At 37.6% G+C, this 20711-nt stretch overlaps 1 protein-coding gene across 1 annotated transcript in view; it reads right to left on the reverse strand.

Annotated features, from left to right (window-relative positions):
- Window positions 1-20375, reverse strand: part of LOC150103053 (phospholipid-transporting ATPase ABCA1-like) — an 859669-nt gene extending 839294 nt beyond the window's left edge. The window contains exons 1-2 of the mRNA XM_090398068.1: window positions 20372-20375; window positions 20037-20155 (exon numbers count right to left, since the gene is read on the reverse strand). Of these exons, the coding sequence (XP_090254194.1) occupies window positions 20037-20155; window positions 20372-20375 (123 nt within the window). The remainder of the gene's footprint in view (window positions 1-20036; window positions 20156-20371) is intronic.
- Window positions 20376-20711: the final 336 nt, after the last annotated feature.

Genomic DNA, 20711 nt, shown 5'->3' on the forward strand with positions numbered 1-20711 from the left:
TGCCAAGTTTAAACATGGCCGTATAAGCCTTGAAGATGATCCATGCGAAGGACGTCCAAAAAGTGTAACAATACCACAAATCATTAATCAAGTGCACGATATGGTGTTGGATGACTGGCAAGTCAAAGTGCATGAAATTGCTGAGACTATAGGCATTTAAAAAGAACGTGTAGGATATATTTTGCATGAAGAATTGCAAATGAAAAAGCTTTGCGCAAGATAGGTGGGGCACTTGCTCACAGCAGATCAAAAATGCACTCACATGAAAATTTCTGAACAGTGCTTGGAGCATTTTAACAAGAATAAAACTGATTTTGTGCACTGATTTATTACTATGGATGAGACTTAGATTCACCATTACACACCAGAATCCAAACAGCAGTTAAAACAGTGGACAGAAGCCGGTTGTTCAGTGCCAAAGAAGACAAAGTCAGTTCCATCGGCAGGAAAGGTCATGCCACGGTATTTTGGGATGCTAAAGGTATTTTGTTTATTAATTATTTTGAAAAGGGTAAAACAATAACCAGGGAATATCTTCCGATCTACTTCGATCTATTCGACCAGACTAGATGAAAAACTTCGTGAGAAAAGACCTGATTTACAGAAGGAAAAAATAATCTTTCATCAGGACAATGCACCTGCCCACAAAGGTGTTTTGGCAATAGGAAAATTAAGGGATTTGCACTATGAATTGTTGAAACATCCACCCTATTACCCAGATTTGGCTCCTTCTGACTTCTGTCTCTTCCCAAAACTAAAACTCTTCCTCGCTGGTCAGATTTTATCTTCAAATCAAGAGGTGATTGCAACTGTACAGGGTTATTTTGCAGATCTTACTGAGAACCACTACAGGGATGGGATAATGGCACTGGGAAAACAATGAAATAAATGTATTAGTCTTAAAGGAGATTATGTTGAAAAAAAAAATTTTTGAAATTACAAATTCGTTTTTTTTGTTAGTCCGAGAACATTTCCGACCACCCTCGTACAGTGATGAACTTAGATTTTGCAAGAACTTTTAATAGACTGTCACATTTCAAGCTGTTGAATAAATTGATACAGATGGGACTGGATAACACACTTCTCAGTTGGATCAGTGACTGACTGTCAGATAGGTATTCGAAAGTCGTATATGGTGGTGCAGCATTCCAAAAGAGGAAAGTCATTAGTGGTGTGCTGCAGGGGTCAGTTTTGGGACCATTGTTGTTAAATTTGTATATTAATGATATTAGGTTTAAGTGGTGATATGCAGCTGTTTGCAGATGATGCAAAATTGGGAAGAGCAATGCATTGTCAAACAGATGTTATGACCTTACAGGAAGATTTGAACAGATTGCATGAATGGGCAGGTAAGTGGGACAATCAGTTCAATGTTGCAAAGTGTAAGGTTTTGAAATTTGATAAGCAGTGATGGGAAGCAAAGTATACACTCGGTGGGGAAACTTTAAAGGAGGTGCAGGAGATGAGAGATCCAGGAGTGATAGTGGACAAGGACTGGAAATTCAGGGGCCACATTGCACAAGTTGTGGTGACGTCACATCAGATAACGGCAATGATGCAGAGGATGCTGACATGCAGAAATAGAGAGGCTATGATGCAACTGTATAATGCCTTGATCAGACCCATATGGATTATTGTGCATAGATTTGGTCACTGGGTTTTCATGATGATCAAAATATGTTAGAAAGAGTCCAGAGAAATTTCACAAAGGTGGATTTTTCATAGATTTTTCGTAGAATGGGAGAGAGCTGTAGAACAAGAGATCGTTGCTGGAAATTGTATAAAGAGGATATGAGCAGAGGAGAGAGGAGAGGGCTCTGTGCATGGAGAATGGTCAGTGTGTGTAATGCATTGCCCGAATATGTCGTGAATGTAGGCACAATGAATCAGTTTAATGCACGGTTGGATAAGCATTGTGTGTGATAGTGTGTGTACCTCTCACAATGAGTCTTTGACTCATTGTGAGAGGTACACAGATGGAGGTCAGATGTTAATAATAATAATAATTATTATTATTATTAATAAATAAATAAATAAGTAATAATAATAATAATTATTATTATTAGGACAGCCCTGCTTCATATAAGATTGAGAAGGCAAGGGAGGGACATCAGAGTTAACACCTCTTCTGTCCAGTATATATTCGCATCACTTTGAAAACAGGTGACCTATAATTCATATGCACTATAATTCATTAATTCATATGCACTAATAAAACCACAACTTCTTGATTCCTACATTTTAGCATCTTCCATTTCATTGATATAATCTTGTGTGGTCCTTACAATTCTAGTAATGTATTTGCTAAATTTTAGATTCATGTTAATTTTTTTATTATTTTTATGTGACTCCATCCTATGAAAGGTTGTATAGCTATAATACATTAGCACCCTGGGCAGCATAAAGATTTTTTCTATTTTTAGTAATTTTATATATATTTTTTGTATTTTATTTTTTTACATTATCTGGAAACCTGGCTCTAGAAACCATGCATTGAACTTTTTTGGTCACTTCAAAATTCCAGTAAGCAGAGCAGTAGTCTCACACTTGACAAGGAAATTAATTTCTCACCAAAGTCCTTATTTTCTCAATCTCCTTTGATACCCCTACCAATTGCATCATATTCCACCTTTACCTCTATTTTCAAAATCTTGCATTTTGCAATACTGAGCTGGTACTCCACATTTACTTCCTACTCTATCGTGAAAATAACTTCTGCTCTATGCTCTCAGTTTTCTTCCCACATTTGCATCATCTGCAGACAACTGCAGTTTTCCCTGTTTAAATCTCTCCCAATATCATAACTTCTATAATTTTAACAGTAATGGCATATACAAAAATTTCCTGTATTATACCATTAGTGATTATCCTCTTCAGGAATATTCCTACCTCATACATACTTCACACATAACCTATATCCCCCCCCCCATCATATACACCTTTCTGAGAGTAAATGTCCTATAAAATTCATTATTTAATCCCAGATATTTCCAATTTATTTATCAATTTATCTAATGGCCATTTATAAAAAGACTTTTGCAAAGGCTGCTGAGAGATTGCCACTTGAGAATTGCTAAGAAGATGGTTGGCAGAGGAGTAGGATGATATTCTTCATGTGGATGGCTCCACACGCAGCTCATGGCTATATATTCCATATATAATGCCCCTGTTTTTCCAATTACATAATAATCTCTTTTTTTATCTCAGAGGAGGTATCTATGCATATGTAGACATTGGTATTTATCAGAGAGAGTTTCCAATGTAGAATCTCCACTTTCATAATGGAGACAAGAGAGTCACTGTGAAAGACCTCACTGTCATACACAAAGTTCATCAAACTTTGCTTCAAACTCATTCACTGCATCTGCACTCATCACATTCAGGAAGACTCATAAACCACTCTCAATGCAAAAATCATGCTCTCACTTCCCCTGATCACACTTTTTTTATACAAAATCTAGTGATGACTTATTCTACTCCTGTTTCTCTCTTTTCTATGAGAAATATTTTATACACTAATCTGGTAATAACTTATTAATGACTATATATCTTAACTTGTATCCCTTCTCTTTCCTTCTCCTATTGATAGGGCTCTGTAAATTCCATTTCTTCAATCTTTCTTCTACTCAACCTTCCATAAGCTGGGCACCACTTAGTTTTTTCCTAGGCTTTATCCACTATATCTTCATCCCTTTGAAAACCAAAGGAATGGAGATATAGTGACCAAATCTGTACAATGTAATGCATATGTGGCCTGATCAATCAACCCCTTATAAAGGGGCACCATTACCTCCTAGCTTCTACATATCAATATCTTGTGCCTTCACTGTCTTGATCTATGTGCAATCCTCACAATTTTAAGAATGCATTCACTAAATTTCAGGGCCTCATCACCATCATCTCCAAACCCCTCATCTGCCTCACCATGTTTAAGATATTCTCATTACTGTAAATTCTACAACCCATAGTTGTTTTCCAAATTTAAAAAAAAAAAAAAAATTACACTTCTTTGCAATATTGAACTGGTAACTCCACTCACTTAGCCACTTACACAGTCTATTCAAATCCTTTTTTAAGCTACAGCATCTGCTATTTTCTAGTTCACTACCAACTTTACCTATGGTAACTATCAAAGGCCTTTGCAAAATTAATGCAATCTATGTATGTGCATCTCCTATGCATTTGTTACTATGTTGTAATGCATAAGTAGATTAATAAAACACAATTTCTTTTACAAGCTCTGCTGACCACCAAAGAAAATTCTGCTGTTATCAGCCTAGTCTTGGATACTAGCTCTTAGTAACCTCTCCAACACTTGAACCACAACTGAAGGTTCACCGACTGGCACATTGGAACATTCATAGTTGCCACTATGAATGTTCCAATTGCCACTATGAAGGCCACTATGAATGTTCCAATTGCCACGATGAAGGCCTTTGCAAAATTAATGCAATCTATGCATGTGCATCTCCTATGCATTTGTTACTATGTTGCAATGCATAAGTAGATTAATAAAACACAATTTGTTTTACAAGCTCTGCTGACCACCAAAGAAAATTCTGCTGTTATCAGCCTAGTCTTGGATACTAGCTCTTAGTAACCTCTCCAACACTTGAACCACAACTGAAGGTTCACCGACTGGCACATTGGAACATTCATAGTTGCCACTAGAGGGATTCATAGTGTGTAGTGTTCGTTGAGAGCTCCTGATAAGATAAGTATTATTTTAAGTTATCATTGACAGATTTACTTGAATATTATGTAGTTTGTTTGCTTTGCATATCTTGAGTATCTTAGTGTGTTTTTGGTGTTTCAATTATTAATTTGATAAAGTACAATAGAAGTGAGTATGGCTCCCGTAAAAAAGGAAAATGGTGGCTAGTAATAATGGTTCGCCATCTCTATTCAATAACTGTAATATAAAGGAGATTACTCAGTGTACTATCTGTGAAATGTATGCTTTGCGCAGTGCGGCCAGTGTATGGTTAGATGATAATAAAGGAGTGAATGTGTGTATAAAATGTAAGGAAAATGTGGAATTAAAATGTATTTCAGGTCGTGAGTGTGATATTTTTGTCAAACTTCAGAATGAAGAAAATAGTGATATAACATGAAATGGCAAGGTTGTACCAGAGAACTGTGAGGATGAGAATGTAGAAAGTGTGAATGATAGTATTAATACAGAGCAAATTAATGGCTTAACAGAAAATAAAAAAGATGAGATAGATGCTATGAGTGAGATCATGTTGTTGAGCAGAGCGATACAAAGGGCATAGCGGCAGCTAGAGCGTATAAATAAAAGTCTACTGAGTGTACCAGCCAATAATAAAAAGTATGATAGGAAAAAGAAGAGTATGAGTGTGAACTTAAACAAAATGAAGGAGAGAGTGCTGTATGGAGATTCGTTATTATGAGGTGTGTTAGTAGAGGATTTGACAAAATTGTACCAACCTGTGCGACCATCAAGGACGTAACCGAGTCTATTAGAGAGCAGAAGAAAAGGGTGAAAGAAATGATTGTTGTGTCAGGTACGAATGATTTGAAAGGAGATAAAATGGAAATGATAGAGGACGTGAATGAATTGTTTGAGGTAGCAAAAGAAAGGATGATTAGAATGGAGAGTTAGGATGATTAGTCTTTTGCCGCGGTATGACAGTGAAGTGTTTAAAAGGAGGGCCATAATTGCAAATGACTTTACGCGTGGGTTATGTATGATGAGTGGTGTGGAATTTGTGGAAGTGTGGAGCGACTCTGATGGGTGAAAGGATCTATATAAGATGGATGGCTTGCATTTGAATGGATTTGGTGTAAGGAGACTTGAAAAAGTGTTGTTGAATGAAGTGGATGTGCAGAATCAGGGAAACTAGATTTATTAAGGGGGAGGGGAAGTAAAGATGCAGACCTTAGGGAGGCAGTTGAGTGTATGAATGAGTATAATATGCCCGAGCGAATAAGGACAACAAATCAGAATGGGATAGTTAGTATAAGGCATCAAGATAGGGATGGGGCTAATGGGGGTCTGAAATTCATGTATACGAATACCAGGAGTATTAGGAACAAGAAGGAAGAATTTTTGGCCTTGGTTGGCTCTTCCTGGCCACAGGTTATTGGCATTAGTGAGACATGGCTGACAGAAGATGATATAGCTGGTGGGATAGAATGTGAAGGGTATAGTGTGTTCAAGATGAACAGACAAAAAAAATGGGGGGAGGAGTGTTATTGATGATAGCTGATGAACTGCAGTCAAGGAGAATAGAAGTTGAACTGCAGGATAGTGAAAAAGAGCACATTTAAGGCTATTTGGTGTGAGATTGAGACTAGCAAAACAAAATATACAGTTGGGTGCTGCTATAGACCAGGTGATAGAATAGATGGTGGAGATAGTATGCATAAGCAAATAGACGCAATGAGTTGAAGGAGGGTAATTATTTTGGGGAATTTCAACTATGATAACATTGATTGGAAGGAGGAGAGGACACATGAAAGGAAGGAATGAATTGGATTTTATGCAGTTATTAAGGATAACAACCTGAAACAGCATGTAATGGCATATACTAGGGATTCAAGAGTACTTGACCAAGTAATTGCATCTCAGATATATATAATAAATTTAGTTTAATCCTTTATCCAAGTGTGAGCAAACAAAGTTTGCGCCTGAAAGTATCTTCAGGACTGGGTTAAGGTGGTACAACACTAGATAAACTCGTTGCAAAGGTGGAGCAAGCTACCTTTCAACAGCAAGCTAAACTTTCAACATAATTGCATCTCAGAATTTGACTATATTGAATATGACCACATTACCACCAATTGGTAAGAGTATTCATAGGATCTTGACTTGGGAGGTGGCTAAAGGTGTAGAATATACAATTAAGACAGGGTACATGTGGAATTATCAGGCTGGTAAGTATGACAAGCTTAGGAGTTTGATTAGTTCAGTGCCATGGCATGTACAACTGCAAGGGCTAAAAGTTGATAGTGCATGGGAGGCAGTTAAGAAGTGTTTGCATGAAGCAATGGCTGACTGTATACCTAGAGTTTGAATAATAAATCAAGCAGGGGTTAAATAGATGAATAACACCATTAAGCTTGAGCTGCAAAAAAATAAACACCCGATGGGTGGAATTTAAGGAGATCGGTAGGTGCATGAACGGTATAAAGCGCAGGCCAGAAGGGTAACAAGTGTGGTAAGAAAAGCAAAAAAGGATTACGAAAGAACATTGGCCATGCAGGCTAAAGAGAATCCTAAACAGTTTTTTCGATATGTTGCAAGTAAAAGGAAAAATGTATATGGCAGAATGATTTTAAAGAATGCCGATGGTAGGGAGGTAACTGAATCAGTTGATATAGTTGAGTAACTGAGTGAGCACTTTGCAAGAATATATCATTCAGGTGGTGACATTGCAGAAACGAATGAACCAGTAGATTATACGGGAATTGTGGTGAATGAAGTGGTGGTGAGTAGTCTATTGAAAAACCTCAATGTCAATACATCTGTGGGATTGGATGGTATACCAGCTCGTGTTGCACGAGAAGCGGCTAAAGAATTGTCAGTATCCTTGACGATTTTGTTTAATTTGAGTCTCGGGTCTGGGTTAGTCCCGAGGGGATGGAAAGAGGGGAAAATAGTTCCACTGAATAAAGGAGGTTCCAAGACTGCTGTTGTAAATTACCGACCGATTAGCATATCAGGAATCATTGTCAAGGTCTTGGAGAAATTAGTCAAGAAAAGAATACAGGATTGGATAGATGAAAATGGGATATTGTATGGGGGACAACATGGTTTTGTGAAGGGTAGATCATGCCTCAGTAACTTGCTCACGTTTTATAACACAGTGACGGCTGAACCGGATAAGGGTAATGGGTTTACAGTGATTCTACTGGACCTTGCAAAGGTCTTTGACAGGATACCACATGGAACTCTAATCAGTAAACTGGAACAGATGGAGATGGATATAGGGTTGGTGAGATGGATAGGAGGGTAGTTGATGGAGAGATACCAGAGAGTGGTTTATTCAGGAGTTGAGTCCAAAAGACGGCTTGTGACTAGTGGTGTGCCGCAGGGTTCTGTTCTTGGACCGCTACTTTTCAATTTGTTCATTAATGATATAGAAAAGGATCTGAGAGGAAGTGTTCACTTGTTTGCTGATGATGCTAAGTTGGGTAGATCAATTGTGTGTGCACAGGATGTCGAAATTTTGCAGGATGATTTGGATAGTTTGGAGGACTGGGCTAGGAAAAATGGATGTCAATTTAATGTGGCAAAGTGTAAGGTTATGCATTTTGGGGTGAAAAGAATAGCAGCAGTATATCACATTGGTGGAACCATACTCCAAGAGATTGATGAGGCCAGGGATTTGGGAGCGTTGGCGGATAGGGAATTGAAGTTTAAAGGGTACATTGCAAAAGTGGATAAATCAGCTCATCAAATCACTTGGCTTTTGAAAAATACTTTAACAAGCAGAGACAAACAAATTATTGTTCTTCTGTATCAAACCTTGATAAGACCCCATCTAGACTACTGTGCCCAGGGTTTCTTCTTGATGAGGAGGAGGCGGAGAGGATCCAGAGACGAGTGACCAAGATGATAGCAGGTCTGTGGAATGAACCTTACGAGAACAGGTTGAAGATTTGTGGGTTGCAAAAATTGGTCGATAGGCAGAAAAGGGGTGATATGATTGAGACATTCAAATTACTGAAGGGTTTCTATAAGATTAATTCAGAAGATATTTTTGAGAATAGGACTGGTGGTGGGTGGACCAAGGGTCATACATTGCTGGGCAAAATGTGGTTAGCAGAGGTGTTAGAGCTAGGTTTTTTACTTGGAGAGTGGTGAATGAGTGGAATAAGCTGCCAGAGTCTGTTGTGGGTGCTACGATTGTGAATGAGTTCAAGGCGAGGTATGATAGATACTGTGTGAATGTCGAATAATTGTTCTTGACATGATGTTAGGGCCTCCCTCGATGAGTCTGTAGACTCCTTGGAGTTGCCCAGAATAATAATAATAATTCCCTTGAAACATAGGGTGATGTGGCATCAAGTTCATCACTTTATTAACATAAGTGGAAATACTATTAATCAATATAAAATTTTTGCCTTAATATATAAGGCATCCTCAATTTATTAACAGTGTAACCACTACAGCATAAGTAAGCAACAGATGGGCAGCAAAGTCCTAAATGAAAAAAAAAAAAAAAAAAATCAAATAGAATAAGATAATAATCAGGAATTTATAGAAGATTGATACATTAATATTTCCCATAAAGGGGATAATTGAAGGCCATCAGGTCTGTTTAAATTCGGGTGGAGCTGTGAGACCTGTAGAAAGGTGTCACAGCTCTCTTATCAATCCCCCTTTCATATAATCCTACTAGCAACCAAAATAATAAGATTAATAAATTGACTGATAACATATCCAATCAGGATGAAGAATTAAAGAAAAAACTTAAAATCTTTTATGCTTATCTATCCAGATTATATGGTTTTACTAAGATCCATAAGCCTGGTATTCCATTAAGACCAGTAAGAGATGGCATTGGCTCCCCCTGTATAAAGTTCCTAAATACTTATATATTATCTACTTTATGGGAATATCAAGAACTCTTTGGATTTTAAAATTAAAATTTGTAATCTTTGTTTAGGCCCTTCAGATATTATGATTAGCTTGATATGGTATATATTTTCACAAACATTCTTTTGACACATACTGTTGATTTACTTAAACAAGATTTTCCTCAAGACATTATCACACTTTTTGACTTCGTTATCCTGTCTTGTTATTTTATTATTCAAGACAAATTATACTAACAAATTAAAGTTAAAGTCATGGGTACTGCTGTCTGTCTGTCTGTCTTTCCCTCTCTCTAACTACTACAGGGATTATTTTGAAGATTGTCACCTTAATGACATTTCTCCTAAACTCTCAGTATAGTACAGATATGTTGATGATATATTTCCCATATGGAATGATTCTCCATAAGATCTGAAACTTTTTTGTAACTAAAATTTAAAAATTATTTGTAAATAAAATAATTCTGATTAATCCTATAGTTCAGTTTACCTCAGAGGAGGAGGGGGGATAATCAACTAGCCTTTTTAGATATACTGATTCTTCATCAGCTAGATGGTAGTTTACAATTTTCCTATGAAAACATATTGATCATTATATATCCATGCTACTTCTCATTCATTATCCTAATCAAAGAAGTGGAACCGTTAAGACCTTATTACATGGTGCTCATAATATATGTTTCACTGAAGACATCCTACAACAGGAATTAAAGTATATCAAATCTGCCATTTTTTTGCAGAAATGGTTTTAATGAGTCCTTTATCAATAGCTCTAGGCTGCGAGTCTCTAGATCTTCAAAAGAAATCTCTTGGATTCCACTTCCATATATTAAAGGAATTCCTGAACATATTAGTAAAGGTCCAAAGCCTCCCAACACTGTATGTCCTTTTGTCTTGTGAGAAAATTTCTACCTTAATTTCATCTTCTAAAGATAATTTTTTTCTCCACTCAGTTTTCCAGGTGTCTACCAGATCCTATGCTCTTGTCATTTTTTCCCCTCTGGACAGTTTGGTAGATCTGCAGTCATCCATTATGAGGAACATAAACTGTTCATCCAGTATCATGAACTGGAGCAGTTTGGCTTAGCAGAACATGCCATCTCAATTAAATATATGGTTCTTTGGAAGAAAACTAAGCTTTTACATAAAAGTATATCCCTTGTAGAACAGTTAGTTACACATAGAAAGCAGTGAGGCTTTTCTACACCAACTGAATATGAACTGATATGATAGCTTTCAATTATTGCCTTTATGGGAAATATTACTGTATCAATCTTCTGTGAATTCCTGATTATTATCTTATTGTATTTATTTTGTTATATTTTTAATTAGGAATTTGCTGACCATCTGCTGTTTCACTTATGGTGGTAATGGTACTTTTTAAAATAATTATTTTATTAGATTTTATTTTTGTTCAATTGTTATTGTGCTGAAGGTGCCTTAGATACTAGGATGAAAATTTTACATTAATTAAAATTATTTCCATGTAAGTTTGAGTTTCTGTCTTTATTTTCTACACAAACATGACAGCTTATGTACCTATTTTAAAACTTATTAACATCATATGAGTTTAATTCTTTATATATCCCAACAATCAGAAACATCCTGCCATGGACATGGATGTTTGTGATTGTCTGTGGAAATATTAGTAGTGGTGGTGGTGGTTGTGGGCAGTAGATGGCATTGGTGTAGTTGCGGTTAGAGTGAGCTGTAGAGTAGACAGAGTTGTAGAGTAGGTGCCCTCCCTCGATGAATCCTTGGACTCCCTGGATGTGTCATATAATAATAATAATAATAATAATAATATTATTATTATTATTATTATTATTAAGTGACACCTCCAGGGAGTCCAAAGATTAATCGAGGGAGAGTGTGCGGCAACAGCATCGAACGATTGGTTCCCCTTCCAGCTACTAACTACGCTCAAACGTGCTTAACGTTTTGCAAGCCATTAGTAGCAGAGGCTCTACCAATCGACCAACTTTTGTTGGCATCAGTAGGCTATAATATAATCTGCTTGTTCACCATCAGTCCCTCCTATTCCATTCCCAATCAAGCTCTGCACAATATCACATTTTCAAGAATGAAATACCCTGTGAGTGATTAACATTCTACCATTTATAATAATAATAATTGATTATTACCACTTCTCTGATGCTACCTCCATAATGCCATGTTCTTCTTCTGGTATGCATACTTAATCTCTTTATTCCTCCATTTCACATACACTATAATGTTAATCATACTAGTGGTGGTGGTGTAGCTGCAGTCAGTTGGTGGATTGTGAGTGGTGGAGACAGAGCTGTAGAGTGGATGCCCTCCTTCGATGAGTCTTTGGACTCCCTGGAGGTGACAAATAAAATAATAAATAATAATAATAATAATAATTTCACTAACACCATCCTCTCATAATCATTCTGCTATTGGCCAAATATTGAAATAACTTGCTGAGATTTTTCTTGGCTTCATTGGCTAACTGCTGATCATATGACACTTTTGATATCCTTACAAGATGAGGCATCTTTCTGAATTACTCTTTGTACTTCTCATGTAATTGATTATTACCACTCCTCAGATGCTACCTCCATAATGCCATATTCTTCTTCTGGTATGCACATACTTAATCTCTTTATTCATCCATTTCACATACACTATAATATTAATCATAATGCTCAGTACGACATATTAACCTCTTGACCTTTAGAATATATCCAAATATTGCTGCTGTTTAATAGTTCTTGAGCAGTGCCAATGCTGCACTGATCACTTCTCAATCCAACTCCTCCTTCCATGGTATAGCTCAAATCTGTCTGCTGATCTTTCCATAATCACTAACTTTGTACTTTCAGAATATTCTCACCTTATAGAGTTCTCATTTGGTTGGATAACACCCAGGTGATCACTTCATAGTCACTAACCTCAATCAATTCTGATCCTCATGGGTCCTCTATTATGCCCTTCAGATACACATATATTCATTACAGTCTGAAATACCATAATTTAAATCACCCATAATGACCATCCTTTCCTTATGGCTAGGCCAATTTGTCTATACATTCCTTGTCACTGCCCTTCACATTGCTGGGTCTATAGCAACATTCATTAAATATTTAATCCTGTCATCATCTAACTGATATTATGTTGCCTCAAGGCCACCGCCCCTATTCCTTCCCCTTTGCATTGCCACCCTGCATAAGCCTAACTCCTCTAATACTGTTAAGAGCACACACCATACTATTATGCCTTCTTGTCATTCCAATCCTGATGAAAAACATCATACACCCATGTATATTCTTCTCAGAATACTATCCTCATCCACCCTTCTCTTACTTATTCAACCATTTCCAGTTGAAAGAACTCAATCATCAATGCAAAATGCATGTTCAACTTATATCCGGTAATTCTGCCATTGGTAAACAAACATAGTAACTCATAGTTCATGTGTGACTATAATTTTGCCTCATTTCTCAATAAAAGAGAGCAAAGTGTATTGTGTTGTCCTAAAAATTGCTTAGAAAAACAGAGTTCATCGTGGTTAAATAATAATTGTTATATCAATTTTCGGAATTTTTCCAGTTCAATTAAAATTGTTACTAAATGCACTCTGGCATTTTATTATTATTATTATTATTATTATTCAGGCATCCATGGAGTCAAAAGACTCATCGTGGGAGGTCCTTCCTAAGAAACACAGTCGATCATACCACTCCTTAAACTCATTGACTGTTCTTGCTCTCACCATTCCATCAGGCAATACATTCCATGGCTCAACCACCCTCCATGCAAAGAAACCATGCCTCACCCTCTTGCAAACAGTTTCCTTTTGTAACTTCCAGGGATGGCCTCATGTCATCACTCCTTCCCGCTGTTCAACCAAGCAAAAGAACTCCCCAGTGTCAACCCTGTAACCACCTCTCAACAGTTTAAAATGTCACAATCATATCACCTCTCCTTCTTCTATCCACCAAACTCTGCAGCCCACAATCCCTCAGCCGATTCTCATAACTATCATTGTACAGTCCTGAAACCATCTTTGTTATCAACCTTTGTACCCTATTCACAGTTAATTTATCCCTTCAAATTCTAGGGACCAAATCTGCGAACAATAGTCCAAGTGTGGTCTGATCAGGGTCATATACAACAGAATGATAACTGTTTTATATCAGCAGGTCAGTGTTCTTCTCATTATTGCAGCAATCCTCTGTGTTACCTTCACCACCTTTGCAATATGTCCCCTAAATTTAAGTTTTCAATCAATCATCAACCCCAGATCTTTTGTCTCTCCTGCTTCCTCCAGTATAACTCATCCCATAGAGTATGCAGTGTCCCATCGATGTTTCCCAAACCTCAAGACCTTACATTTTGCTGCATTAAACTGAACCTCCATTCATTTGCCCATATATCTAGTTTACTCAAATCCTCTTGCAGGGATGCTGCATCTGCACTATTACTTATAATCCTACCCAGCTTCACATCATCAGAAAACAACTTAATATCACCTTGCAATCCACTGACAATGTCATTGATATAAAGGTTAAACAATATAGGTGCCAGTACTGAGCCCTGTGGGACCCCACTTGTAACTCTCTGCTTCCTTGAAACTGCTCCACCATACACAACTCTCTAATACCTATTGGACAGCCAATCCTGAATCCAGTTGACCAATCTGACATCCAGACCCATGTGCTGCAACTTAAATATCAGCTTATCATGTGGTACCCTGTGAAATGCCTTCGCTAAGTCTAAGAAAATGGCAGTATATGCCTTTCCCTCATCTAATGCAATTATAACTTTATCATAAAAGGCTAGCATATTGCTAAAACAAGAGAGCCCCTTCACAAATCCATGTCGACTCTCATGGATAACACCACCCTCATCTTCCCAATGCTTCCCCACTACTTTCTCCAAGATCTTAACAACTACTGATGACACGCAAACTGGCCTATAATTAGACACTTCCAGTTTGCTACCACCCTTATGCAATGGCACTATCTTACTTTCCTTCCATTCCATGGGCACCTTTCCCGCAGCCAGACTTTCATTGAAAATCCAGGTCAAAGAATGTAGCACATTCTCTCAAAACACGTGATGAAATACCATCCAGTCCCACAGCTTTACTGACATACAGAGTACTCGGTATTCGAAACACACTCTCCTCATGTACCTATACACCTCGAACCTGCCTTGTCCCTCTGGCATTAAAACTGACCCCTCCAGGATGAAATACTCCAATAAAGTGTTCAATGAAGAATTCTACTATGTCCTCTGCATCAGTCACTCTATTCCCATTTTTATCCACAATATCATTCTTCTACAGTGATTTCTCCTTCTACTGACCACATAGCTAAAAAATTCCATAGGATTTATTATTATTATTATTATTATTATTATTATTATTATTATTAAAACAAGACCTCATGGAGTCAAAGACTCATCTAGGAGGTCCTTTTATCTCACACACATCTCATTATACCGGGTCTTAAACACATTCAAACTCCTTGCAGACACCACACTCTCAGGTAAGGCATTCCAATCATTCACAACTCTGCACGAAAAAAACCTGCCTCTCACTCCCCTACTCACACCCTCTTTATACAGTTTCCAGGTATGACCTCTGGTTCTCCCCTGATCTCCCACTATTCTCTGTAGAACTTCTCCACCATTGATCCTATAACAACCCCTTACCAACTTGTAGGTCTCTATCATATCTCCCCTCTTCCTTCTCTCCACTAGACTCTGCAAATTACATCTTTTCAATCTTTCCTCATACTCGACATTCCAGAGGTCAGAAACTACCTTAGTCAGTCGCCTTTGCACCCTTTCCAACATCTCTTCATCCTTCTGAAAACCAGGTGACCAAATCTGGGCACAATAGTCCATGTGTGGCCTAATCAAAGCCTTATACAATGGAACAAGAATCTCCCTACTTCTACACGTCAGTGTCTTCCTCATCATTCCCAGAAGTCTTTGTGTTGTCTTCACAATTTTGGCGATGTGTCCCCTAAATTTTAGATCCTTATCCACTATCACTCCCAGACCTCTTATTTCCTCTACTTCCAACAATATATTCTCACCAAGCATAAATTCTGCATCCCATCTTTGTTTTCCAAATTTTAAAACCTTACATTTTGCAACATTGAACTCGCATCCCCATTTGCTTGCCCAATCACTCAATTTATTCAAGTCTTCTTGCAAGGCCACAACATCTTCACTACTCTTTATGGTTCGTCCCAACTTTGCATCATCTGCAAACAACTGAATATCTCCATCCAAATCTTTGCCAATATCATTAATATACAAGTTAAATGGTAATGGCCCTAAAACAGATCCCTGAGGCACTCCACTAGTGACTTTCCTTTTCCTGGATATTGCACCCCCATACACAACTTGTTGATACCTATCAGATAGCCAGTCTCCAATCCAATGCACTAATCTAATATCCAACCCCATCTGCTCTAGTTTGACTGTCAACTTATCATGAGGTACTCTATCAAAAGCTTTTGCAAAATCCAAGTATATTACTGTGTATCCTTCTCCTCTGTCCAAGGAAGCAGTCACTTTATTGTAATAAGTAAGTAGATTACTAAAACACGACCTCCCTTTAGCAAATCCATGCTGTCCATCAAAGATTATACCATTGTTGTCAACCCAACTCTGGATCCTAGTTCTCACAAGCTTCTCCAACAACTTAACCACAACACCTGACACACAGATAGGCCTATAGTTTGATGCTTGAGTTCGATCACCTCCTTTATGAAGTGGCACAATCTTGCCCTCCTTCCACTCTTTAGGGACATGACCAAGTGCAAGACTCGTATTAAAAAAATATGTCAAGGCAGGTGTCAACTCTCTGGCACATTCCTTCAGAATACGCGGTGATATATTATCAAGTCCCACAGCCTTATTTACATCTAGTTTACTCAACTCCCCAAACACCTCTTGCTCACTTACAGTCAGTCTCTCCTCCCCATCATCAACTGCTCTTAATCTCTCCATGAAGTCACATTCACAAGATTGAAAGATCTTTATGAACTGCTCATTAAGTATCTCCACCACACATTCTGCAACAGCTGTCTTTATACCATTTCCTCCAATCAATGTCATCCTTCCATAATCATTCTTTCTTTTGCTGGCTACATATCGAAAGAACTCCCTAGGATTCTTTTTAGCTTCATTAGCTAACTGCTGTTCATACCTCTCTTTAGCTACTCTCACCAACCAAGTCACTCTCCTTGCCTGGTCTTTGTAGAACTCATGAAATTGGTTACTTCCACTTCTCTTATGCTGCCTCCACAATGCCCTTTTTCTCTGTATTGCATGCTTAATCTCTTTATTCATCCATCTCACACCTAACTTATTTAACCTTCTCACCCGTGGTATACATTTAGACATTGCATCCACTAAATATTTTTTGAAAATCCCCCAATCCGCATTGATCTCTGTTCCAGCTAACTCCTCATTCCATGCTACACCTGCAAGCTGTCTCCTGAGCTCTTCATAATCACCCCCCTTGTAGTTCCACATATACCCTTTTTTCACAGGGGTCCTTGCACTGCTGGCAACCACCCAAGTAATCACCTCATGGTCACTTTCACCAATTGGTGGATGATTTGATACCTCATTGATAATTACATCCTCCGATGAGATGACCAAATCCAAGACCCTTAATCCTCGTGTGCCCTCTGTTACATACTGTCTGAGGTAGTTATCCCTCAAAAACTCAAGAAACTCATTTTCTTTACTTCCAGTTGCTATCTCTTCATTCCAGTCTATATTGCCATAATTAAAATCACCCATAACGATCACCCTTTTCTTATTTGCTTGGCTTATTTGACTATACATTTCACTATCACCACCATCCACATTACCAGGTCTATAACAACATCCCACCAAGTATTTGATTCTATTCACCTCTATCTCACACCATACTGCCTCAAAACCACATTTTCTTTGGATCTTAGAGCCAATCTCCTCTAATATTCCAGTTTCGTTCTTCTGGCCTGTGTCTTATACTCTTCATGCATCCTCTCTTCACCTGTCTCATTATATCTCTTTCATAGTCTCTTTTTTGCATGCAATTCCTGTTTAATATTGTTTGTCATCCACTTTACTCCAAATTGTGTCCTCTTGTTCACTCGTGGTATACAACTTACCATTGTAACAAATATTCTTTCATAATTTCCCATGCACTAATGATATCCTGGCCTTCCAAATCCTCCCTCCATAAAACTTCCTCAAGTTGACGTCTTAGACTATTATAATCATCTGCCTTATAATTCCACATACGTTCCCGTATCTTTGATACTCTTGCATGTCTATTCATTTTCCAAGTCAAAACCATATGGTCATTCTCTCTAACTGGTGGGAGAGATGTCAACTCAGTTATTATCAACTCTTCTGATGCTATAACCAAATCCAAAACTCTTGAACCTCTTGTTCCTGCTATTACATGTTGCCTAAAACATTTGTCCCTCAACAATTCTAGAAATTCCATTCCCTTATTGCTACATGCATCTTCATCTCCCCAATTTATACTACTATAGTTAAAATCTCCCATAACAATTATTCTTCTTTCACTTGCCAAACTCAACTGTCTAAACATTTCCTGGTCCCCACCCTTTGTTCTCCTGGGTCTGTAGCAACACCCCACAAAATATTCTGTCTTGCCCACCTCTACCTCACACCATATGCTTTCAAAATTATTAGTGTCACTGCCATCCAAAGTCTCTACTCTTAGAGGACATAGGTCACCACTTATCATAAGCAGTACTCTACCACCATGTTTTCCATTCCTCTCCTGTCGAAAAATGCTGTACCCAGCGACTTCTATTCCTGTTATTATATCCTCTTCTGTCAACCACATCTCAGTGATCCCAATAATTTTTGGCCAGGCTGATGCTATCTGTGCCACCAATTCCTCTTCCTTATTCCGGATACTCCTGACATTAGTATATAGCATATAAATGCCGCTGTTTCTATACCCAGCATTATCCCCTCTAGACTCCACTGGACTCAGTGTTACCTGATGTCATCCCCCTTCTCTGAAGTACCCATTCCCACAAGAGGCCACCCCTGCTACCATCTTCCCTGGGACACACAGACTCATTCAGAACTGCAATCTCTTCAGATGCCTACGTTCTTCCTCATTCAAATGTAAGCGGTCTCTCGCATACAATTCCTCCCTGTCCTCAAATGCACTCCAAGCATCCACATATTCCAGTCCTCTCTTGTCACACATTCTAGCTATTATGTCATTCAATATTACTCTTTTGCTCAGCTCGTCATTATCATACCTAGTCAACACACACACACTATCTTTCCTCTCTGTGTCTTGTTTCATACCACCTCTAGCAAGAATCTCATATCTCTTGCTGCTCTATTTACACCACCACTCAAGTAATTTGTTCCCACCATCACAATCATCTCATCCACCCTTTCACCTCTCTTAACTGCCAAAGCCACACTTTCTATCGTTCCTCCTGGCAAACGCTCCCCATGCATCCTATCTTGAACACCACGGATCATTGAGTCCCCATACATTATATCTCTTACCATTCCCTCTCTCCTATTGTTTCCATTTTCTCCTCTTCTTTCATTCCCAGACCTCTCTCTCATTCCCTCTCTCCTACTGTTTCCATTCTCTCGTCTTCTAGCACTCCCATACCTCTCTCTCCTACCGTCTCCATTCTCTCCTCTTCTAGTGCTCCCATACCTCTCTCTCATTCCCTCTCTCCTACTTTTTCCATTCTCTCCATTTCCATTTCCATATCCAATTCCATTCTCTCCTCTTTTATCATTCCCAAATTTCTCTCCTCTCCTATCATATCCAAAACTCTCTCTCTCTCCCCCCTACTCCGATTTGCCTTGCATTTATCTCTTCCATTCTCCTAATCTCACCTTTCACACTTCTCCCAAAACATTCCACCTCCTCTTTCAGCTCCTCTCTCTCTCTCTCCCCCTCTGCAGGTCAGTCACTCTTAATCAAAATTCACTTTCCCAAACAAAACCATCTCCTAAACTTTCACAGTCATTCACACCTTCTACACTATCAACTATTATTTTCTTATTTATTTTTTTTTTAGTTAGAAAACATCTACAATACTTCAAAGTTTTAGAGTCTAATGGATAGGAGGAAGACGGTTGATATGATAAAGATGTACAATTTGGTAAGAGGCTGTTATAGAATTAAAGTTGAAGAGGTTTTTCAAAACATGGTGGGAGACCAGGGGAGAACAAGGTGCATATCTGGAAGCTGTATAAGGAGGGTGTGAACAAGGGAGTGAGAAGCAGAGAATTTGAATGTGTTTAAAGCACAATATGATGAGCTGTATGTATGACAAAGGGACTTCCTAGATGAATCTTTAATGCCATGGGGTCTTAGGATAATAATAATAATAAAGTTATTTTTAGTATGTAAGATATACCAAATTTTAATTATTATCGACAAATTAAAGAAACAGTAATTATACCTTACTAAGATCCAAATTAGCTTCCATAATATATGAAACAGCTTTGTTATTCAGCTGTAAATCATTCTTTAAAATATTTCTCACAGCAGATGAATCCAAGAATAAATCTTTCACTCTATCTAAATGGCAGAAAAAATAAAATAAAATAAATAAAATAAACATTTTTAAGAAGGAAAAAAGAAAAGAACATATTCTTTTATAAAGAACATATTCTTTTAAAATATTAGTTTAAAAAGAACATATTCTTTTTAAACTAATATTTTATAAAGTTGTTTTCCTTAAGGAAAACAACTTTATAAAATATTAGTTTCTAGTTACGTTCTGAATTTCATTACACATATAAAACATTGCAGAACTGATAATACACTGATGGTGTAGATCAGATATATGCTAGACCAACTAAATTTATCAATACTGGATTTAAACACCGGCAGTTTCCAGTTTTAAAACACTTTTTTTTTGTGTGTGTGGTTCAGTAGATTATCATATACATATCAAAGTATTTCTGTGAATAACATTCTAAATTTAAATCTTTGCTAGCTTAATCAGATATTATCCAGACATGCATGTACCCAACAAAGATACAAAAAGAAATGACCAACAACTAAGAAATCACATGCTTGAATTTAAGGTTATGTGTCCTTGTGACATTATTACAAAACATTTAACAGATAA

Source organism: Typopeltis vanoorti, chromosome 9, assembly GCF_054136105.1.
Source record: "Typopeltis vanoorti isolate ZY-2024b chromosome 9, IOZ_Tvanoo_1.0, whole genome shotgun sequence".
NCBI classification, from domain to species: Eukaryota; Metazoa; Arthropoda; class Arachnida; order Uropygi; family Thelyphonidae; genus Typopeltis; species Typopeltis vanoorti.